We start from the raw sequence: 8,782 nt of genomic DNA, 5'->3' as shown, positions 1-8,782 counted from the left end.
ATATATATATATTAGGGGTGCAATATACATATAAAATTTATTTAAATTTTTTTCCATTGAGGTTGAGGCTCAATGGTGGGCTGGACAGAAGTCACCCGCGGGCCGTACGCTGCCTGTGGGCCACCATTTGAATATTGAATAGCTCTGATTTATCTTGTTGGTCCCCCCCACCAAGCTAAATCTGTGTGTGTGGATGGGAGGAGCAAACGCAGCAGAAAATATGTGATTTTCAAAAATAGCCGTAGTAGTGTGAATGCAGAAACCAGCTGAAGACAATGTTGTAGTTTCTCTCCAGTTGAGTAAAAACCAATCTGGATGAGACAGACAGAATGTAAATCTGCAGTTCCTCTAGGGATCTGATGGTTCAGGGATTTCAAATGTTTCTTTGTTCTGTACATCATCCTCTACCTGCTGCTAAGACTTCTAATAGAGTATTTTATGTGTTAAATTAGCTTTTTTTATTTTAATGTATTAGTTGTAACATTTGTTGTAACACATTAAAGAGTCCTCAAACTTTCAGTCAGACCACTTCGCCGCCTGAGGCTCCTGGGTCGGAGTTCATGAAGTGTTTTCGAGTCCAGGTCAGTCTGTTAGGATGAGATGAGGTGCATCAGTTAGCAGCCATGTTTCTTCCAGAGTTGTCTCCTCATCTGTGCTCAAGTTCAGAGTCTAAAAATCCTCCTGGACAAACCTTGGACAGTCTCTTATGGAGGTGCTCAGTTATGTTGCCTGTTTTCCAAACGCTCCAGTCTGAGAGGAGATGATCGCTCAGAGCTCAGAGTTTTGGATCTCCTACAGTCTGGAGGGGTTTGTTAGTTTTTGGTGCTCTCAGTCGGAGCCAGCGGTGGCTGCTTCTCCTCCTTCGCCTCCGTTTGGCCATCTTTCTTCTCATCGTCAGAGAAGAAGAGCAGAGGGAACATCCCGAGGAGGCAGCCGATGCCCACGCCAATGGCTTTACCCTGCAGGCAGGAGGGAAGAACATTCAGCAAATCCACCTTTTTTTTGACTCACTAGACTTTTTAACTAATATTTGGACTAACTCCATGTCAGAAAATGTCCCTAAACCAGCTCCGACATTTAGCGCAGCCTTTTAGTTCTGCTACAATCATTGCCTTTCACACTTCATCAGCCACAGCACATTCAAATCGGATTTCCTTTCAGCGTGACTGGAAAGACACGTTCCACAGAACCGAGTTTCTGTTGTCGGTTTGGTGTTTCCCGTCAAGACGACGGCTGCTTCGCTCGCATGTTGCAGAGAGAGTACGTACCGCGTGACAGCTGACTCTGGTCTGCCACATGTCGGCCTGCTTCGGGCTCAGATCAGGAATCTGCATCCCCAGCCGAGACGCCAACGCTTCCACGTAACCTGCCAGACTAAGAGCGGGGAGAAGCAGACACACCGTGGATTAGAAACATCAACGCATCAGAAGTGTGCAGGGTGAAAATACGAGCAGGTGTTCGTGGTTTGATATTTTGAAATGAGTGACGTTGAAATGATAGGCCTGATAACTTGTTAGTGATCATGACTGACCGCAGCTGAGAGTTTCAATGTGCCGTTAAGGAAAGGATTAGTTTGAGCTCTGCTACCATCAGATCACAGGAAAGTGGTTTAGATGGTCAGGAACAATCCAGGGATCGTCGAGAAACAAGTCTGCGAAGAACCAGAAACTGCTGGACCACCAGTGTCTCTACAGGACCATGGACTGAGAGGGTGCTGACCAGGACAACTATAACAAACGCTGATTCAAATACCACACCTATAGGCTTGACTAAAGCTGGCAGCTGCCTACATGGACAGGACGAATACTTCCTGGAGAAAAGATTGATGGTCCGACGTGACAAAAATGGGAAGTTGGTTTGTAGGAGTCAAGATAAGGGTCGGGCAATAATGGCATAAAAATTATCATGATTCTTGGTGGCATTTAACCGTTAACAATAAATATGATTAATAGATGACAACTGCTCTCGCATGTGGTCAATGGTGTGGTCTCGGTCCGCATTTTCTGGCTTTCCTCGTACCTCGGTTCATATCAGTGTTTCAGATGATTGGACGAGTTTGTAGGGTTTGAGCCTTTGTGGGGACAGTGAAGGTGTGTTTTAAAAATACATCTTCACCACAAGGTACTAATTGCAATAATTACAAAGTCTCAAATACTGTTGGCAGCCTTTTTTATGATTAATTGCACACGATAAGATCTTGCCCAGCCCTAATCGAGATGAGGCTTTTAAACCTAAGAACACTGAAGTGACTGTCAGGCACGGAGGTGGTAGCTTCATGTTGTGCTTCAGTAAATTATAAAAAAGGAGGATTCTCTTCATTTCATCTCAATCTAACAGTGACACAGTGTAAGCTTGGACACAACAGGGTGTTCCACCAGGACAATGATCCAAACACACATCAGAGCTGGTATCTGATTGGATAAAGCACGCTGACATTAAGCTGCTGAAAACACCTTCCCAAAGCCCTGAGCTCAGCTCTATAGAAAAATGTGTTTACTCTGCTTAAAAGTTAAGACCTCTGACAGAAAATCAACCACTTTAAATTTAACTTTTCCAATTCTTCTATTTGTATAATTTTACCACGGTGTGGACAAGTGAAAATCCCCAATTAGTTCTACAATGTGGACACAAGATTTGTTTTTAAAACTATTTAACTTATAATTTGTAAAGTCATTTCAACCTGTAAACAAAACAATTATAAATCATCAAGTCAAAAATTACCATGACACATTTTATTTCAAACCTCACAGATCTGACAGGTTGACTGATAATGTGGAAATGTAGCTAGAAATAACACAAGACAATTTTTTATATTCAAATTAGTTTTTATGCATTTTGTGTTTACCTGCCAGTTGTTCTGAATGGAAACAAATCTAAAAGACACAAAAGCTTTTAAACAAACTATCCAGACTGTCATTTCATTTCTTTCCTACTCAGTAATGCATGACTATCTGCTAATGTGGCAAAAAAATAAATAAATAAATAAAATAAAAAGCTGAAATTTCTCAGGTGTTCTAATGGAGGTGAAGTGTTTCCTTTTTAATTCTTTTCTTTTTCAACTGAAGATCCCTCTGAGTCCAGCTGAGGCAGGACTGATGCACAAACAAAGCCCTGAGACACAAAGAAAGCTTTAAAAGCAGATAATTGTGTCAAATATTTTCAAAGCTGTTAGTGGTTCCAGGAATCCAGTGACTAAAATAAATGCGGCAGAGGTCTGAAGTTACCAAAAAGCCTCAGAGCAAAAAGAGAAGATATTCTCTGATTAATAATGAAAGGCAGTGGTGGGCAGCACTAATCTAAAAATTAGTCGCACTAACCCTAAAGCACTAACTTAATATTTAGCCTCCCTAATTCTAAAGCACTAACTCACTTAAAAATTTAGTAAAAGCTAATTCTAAAGCACTAAAATCCCAGCTGACCCATGGAGCATTCCTCAGAGTCAACATGACAATATTTTCTGTGAGCAGAATATTGTTAATATTTCATCGTGTAGTGGTTCCCAAAGTTGGGGTCAGGACCTCTTTGTGGGCCACAAAACATCAAGTGAGGGTAAATGCAAAAAAAAAAAAACTGCTAATGGAATTTTTCATCATGATTATTGCAATTTTTAAATAATCATAAATTAATAAAAATTAGTATCATAGTTATTAGGTTTGTTTAAAGTTATTATTCCCATGTTTAACAGAGTTATTAGCAAAGTTTGCTACGTAAACAAGTAATATCTGGGGTCATGAGTGTCTGCAACTGTTATTTTGTGGGTCAGAACCAAAACAGTTTGAAAATTACTGATCTAGTGGAGAAGTGACCAACATGTCTGACAGCTTTCACCCTCAGCTGTTGACAATAATTTTAATCAATATTTAAAGAACTCAATTAGTGCTTAGAAATTTGGCAAGTGCTACTCCACTAATGAATTAAGAAATTAGTAAAAGCCCTAAAGCACTAATCAGAAAATGAGTTCCTCTGTTAGTGCTTTAGGGTAACTGTGCCCACCACTGATGAAAGGGTTAGCTTTCTATGAAGAAACACGTATCACTCGCCACATTTCATGTTAAAGTTTTAGACCAGATGGCAGACAAGATTCTTCTTAAAGGGCTGTAGTTTTGAAATGGACTTTATGTTCTGAGGAATGTCATTCCATGCTTTAGTATAAACATAGAAGAAAGACCTCTGGCHGTAACAGTTTTTAAAAGTTGGTAATATCAGTTGTCCTTTTGTAACAGATCTAGTTGAATGACCACTTCCAGAATTTGATTTGGGCAACAATGCACAGAGAGTTCCATAATTGGCACCTTGGAAGATCTGAAAATATAAATTAATACCACTATACAAAACATAATTCTGAAAAGTCAAGGCATCAGACAATGAAAGAACTGTACAGTGATGAGTCCAACCAGGAAGTTTTTTATAAATTTTGTAGGCCCTGTTGTAGAGCCTAACTATGGGTTCTAAGATTTCATTTGTTGTAAGAGACCAAACAGGTGAACAGTACGACATGGTTGAGAGTATAATGGCATGAAGATAGATATTTGAAACAGAAGATGTCAGATTGGATCTAATTTTTTGAATAAACGTATAATTTCTGTTTCAACTTAGTGGTTAAGACTTGTACATGATCACGATAAGTCAAATGAGAATCCAAAGTAATTCCAAGATATTTGTAGGTAGTGACAATATCAAGGGGTTTGTTTAAAAAAGTGAGTTGATTTATTATATTGAAATGTCTCCTGGGTGAGGAAAAATACATGCACACAGTTTTTTTACACTAATTGACAAAAGATTATCTTGAAGCCAACCATGAAATGTCTGAAGRTCTGCTTGTAACTGACTATTAATAGATTCAATATTGAAATCAGACAAAAAAGAACAGTATCATCAGCATACATTAAAATATTTGAATACTTCAATATTTTGGAAGGTCATTTATGTATAATAGGAAAAGCAATGGGCCCAGTATGCTGCCCTTCTCATTTCTGATGCTGACTCTTTAATATTCTCAGTTAGAAATGCCGATTATAAATGCAAGCGTGAGCTTTTAAAGATAAGTTTTCCCTGTAATGCTATGATCCTCTGCTGTCAACTCCTCATCAAGAGGAAAATGGAGAAAAACTAACTACTCGATCGATCGTACCTGCTGGTTAGTGGACACAACGGCACACAACAGAACTCACCTTTTATACCAGTAGATCACAGATGCTTTAACTTTTGTGACTTTTTCATGGACTAGTACTGGGAGCTTACGCTAAAAACATAGGCAGTAAGCAGGGAGTGGAAGGGAGGAGCGTGGCAAAAATTTTTACCGGAAATACGTCATTAATGACCGTAGCATATAGGCTATTGCCCATCCCTGGTTCAGACAGATCATCTCATGTTGAGAAATGATGGAGTTGCAGATGTTTCGGTCAAACCTTGAAGACATCGTTAAACACAGTCTTGTGATATTGTAAGATATTGCGTTCAGACAGTGTGCTGTGAAAGTCTATTGGCTACAGTCATATCAAATGTTAGCAAAATATCCATAAAACTGACCGAGTTACAGCCATGCTTGTGTAAAGATCAGTTGGCAGCAGTTGCAGCAATGATTATTTCCTCCAGGTTTCATTAAAACTCGTCTGGTGGTTCATGAGAGATTTGGGACACAGACAGACACACCAACGTAGACAAAAGGCAAAAATATTCGAGCTCATCTTTTGGTTTTTGGTGGCGGGACGTAAAATTGATGGAGGGCCGTCATCAGGACGACATGTTCAGCCCTAAACTGCCGAAGCACACGAATGTAGAGCAGGAGAAGCAGATTGTGTGAGAAAATAAATGTGAGTGAATATCCTGGAGCCACCCTGATAAGTCTGCTTCAGTCAGCGGCACTAATGGATTCTCAGTTCACTGCACACACAAATAAGCTGCAGCTGCCCAGTGAAGGTGTGTGTGTGTGTGTGTGTGTGTGTGTGTAAGATGATGGTCAAGCCTTGGTGTGAATTTCATCAGGTTAGGCAGAAAAAAAAATCTCAAGCTAAACATTTTCTTCTAAGTTAACATATTCTAAACAAAACTACATGCAAGACAGCCCCCTCAAATTTGAAATTAATCTCTTTTTATAAAACACACATGCCTGTGGAGTCAAATTCAATCCAGATATTTCACCCACTTGTGAGAGCAGAAGGGTAAAACCCCTCAGAACATAATATACTGCAGTAATAACTACACAGAGTAAAATATGATGAAATATATGGAAAGACTCGGATCAGAGTCGTTCTTCAACATGAGAAATGTTTCACTTTGTAAGAAGCTGAAAGCAGCATGAAAAGTGAGGCGAGCACACTGAGAGCAAGACAAATGTCAAAAAGCACATTTTTATTCATAAAATCACATTTACTGGAACCGAATCTGTTCTCCTTTATACGTTTGTGCTTTATGACACAAACAACAGTTTCATATGGAAATCAGAGGGGATTTAGGCCTTGCATTCCTTGAAGGACCTTGAAGGAATGCCTAACACCAGCCAACTTTCATAGCAGAATTACAAAATAAGATAATTTTATCTGGAAAAATAAAAAAAACTTATTTTATTTGGTGAAATCACAAAAACAACACATCGGATGATTTATTAGCACAAAGGGGATGACTCAGCTATAACCTTTAGCTTCCTTTCTGTAAAACTGAGGGCATATGGATTAATTGTGACAAAAATCTTGACAGACAGATGGAGTTGTCTTCATCGGTTACAGACAAAGTTCTAAATGAAATATGACAGTTATATAAGTCAGTCACTGAAGATGCTCAGAGTCACTCCTAGCTCAGCAATGTGGGCTTCCAGTATTTGTCCTGTTTTTCTCCAGCTTGGCTGAGAGCTCCACGGTGCACTGGGAGGCTCCCCATCTGCCCCAGAAAGCCACTGATGCTTCGTGTCATAACAAAAAACAAAACACTTGGCACAGCTGAGGAGGCTGAGGCATCAGTAATAACTGGATCAGAATGACTCATGAGCTAAATTAATAACGGAAGTGATTCTCTACATTTGTGATCCGTGCTGGTAAAATGAGACAGAATGCTCTCAGGCTGCAGGGAGAAATTAGAGGAAATATTGATTTTTCTCTGTAAGGCTGCAGTAAATCTGTGGTCTTATAATCCTGAGGCTGCAGGTTCGAGTCCAGGTTGTGTCAGGAGGGACATCCAGTGTAAAAAAGGGACCTGCCAAATCTTTCATGTGAGTTTTCTTGCTGTGGAAAACCTTGCAGAAAGGAGCAGTTAAAAAAACACTCAACATTGAGTTTTAACAACAACGCAACATTTAATCTCTCTAATCTAGCTTTAGATCAAAGTTTGTGAACAGGGATATCTTCAGAAATAAGCCTTTATCTTATAACCCTTATTTTCTTTGAAATTAACTAAAAAAATCCAAATTATCCTTGCTTTATCTTGATCTACACAGAAAAAACGTTAAATATAGTTTTATTTAAATATAAGTCATCATCTATATCAATCCCTTTATTTAATCACTGGCAAACTGGGTAGGGCTGCCACAATTAGTCGACTAGTCACGATTATTGTCAACTATTAAAAACATTGATAATTTAATAGTTGGTGCGTCATTTTTTTCTTCTAATTTTGTTTTTCTCTCCAAACTGCTACATCTGCCTTTCTGTCCTTGACACACATGTGCAGTAGTGGTAATTAGGGCTGCCATAAAGGATTATTTTTATAGTCAATAAACCTGAGTGGTCTGTTGACTGACATTTGTATTTGTTCAAATAATTGTTATGGGCAGGTTACAATATAAAAATGTTTGTCATAATCACGTCGTGATTATTTGACAGGAGTTTTACTTTTAAACTGTAAGTGTATTTAATTTAGTTGTGTTAGTTATGATAGTTTAGTTATGATCTAAATACAATAAAAATTAAACCAAGATTTAGAACAATTATCATTTTTGATCCATACATTGGTAATGTCTGACTGGGCCTCGTGTCACTTTATGTTCAATAAATTGGGCCCCGAGGTCAAAAAGGTTAAGAACCCCTGGTTTAAGCTGTTCTTATTTTTGTTTGTACAGAAGTAACAGTCACATTTATTTTATGTTCAGACATCAACTCATATTTAAAGAAGTGATGTTTAATATACAGTCCACTGACATATTGTACATCAGAGGTGTGCAACGTGTTTTTCCAGAGGATCTTTTTGACTTAACAGTGTTTAAGACGTTATAAATTGATACATTTTTGTTTGACATGGACATTTTTACAGGACACACATGTTAAAATTTTAATCCTACTTTGATTTAAGAGAATTTTGTAGATCTGGTGTTTAAACAAGACTGTTTCTGTAAATCTGTCCAACAATTGATGGATGCTTCAGCCACAATGACTTCATATTGCTTTGTCATCCTTTTTGTCCAAAGAGCCATTATGACTTTTTGCTATTGCTAAAATATGTGTCACCAAACCTTCCTCAGTTTTCTCAAAACTCCAAACACAAAACATCTTTCTCAGTCCACATACACAAAACCTGAAATTCGCTTCTCAAAACCCAAACTTTTGCACCAAACAGTTGTTCGAATGCTTCAAATTTGTAAACAATATTTTAGACTATAGCAAAAAACAATGAATGAAAACACAATGTTTAGAGTGTGATGTTATTTTTTTAGTTTTTCACCAATGCTAAAACACAAAACCCAGTTCTTTAAAACAAATTACCGATTCCCTAGCAAAGTTCCCTGTGTTTGTCTGTGTCTCTTTCCTGTCCTCCAAGCAGCCGGTCGAGGCAGATGGTCTCCTGTCCTGAGCCT

The 8,782-nt window shown here is 38.4% G+C and overlaps 1 protein-coding gene across 1 annotated transcript in view; it reads right to left on the bottom strand.

Annotated features, from left to right (window-relative positions):
• Window positions 1–434: 434 nt before the first annotated feature.
• The window catches only part of LOC106521597 (transmembrane protein 65), a gene marked incomplete at its 5' end in the record, with an annotated part of 51,783 nt that continues 43,435 nt past the window's right edge, over window positions 435–8,782 (bottom strand). Inside the window, 2 exon segments of the mRNA XM_014014245.1 lie at window positions 435–959; window positions 1,269–1,374. Of these exon segments, the coding sequence (XP_013869699.1) occupies window positions 813–959; window positions 1,269–1,374 (253 nt within the window). The 3' untranslated portion in view covers window positions 435–812.

Source organism: Austrofundulus limnaeus, unplaced genomic scaffold (assembly GCF_001266775.1).
Source record: "Austrofundulus limnaeus strain Quisiro unplaced genomic scaffold, Austrofundulus_limnaeus-1.0 Scaffold112, whole genome shotgun sequence".
Taxonomy (NCBI): Eukaryota; Metazoa; Chordata; class Actinopteri; order Cyprinodontiformes; family Rivulidae; genus Austrofundulus; species Austrofundulus limnaeus.
Note: the sequence above shows the minus strand (reverse complement) of the source record. Positions and strands in the feature narration are given on the sequence as shown.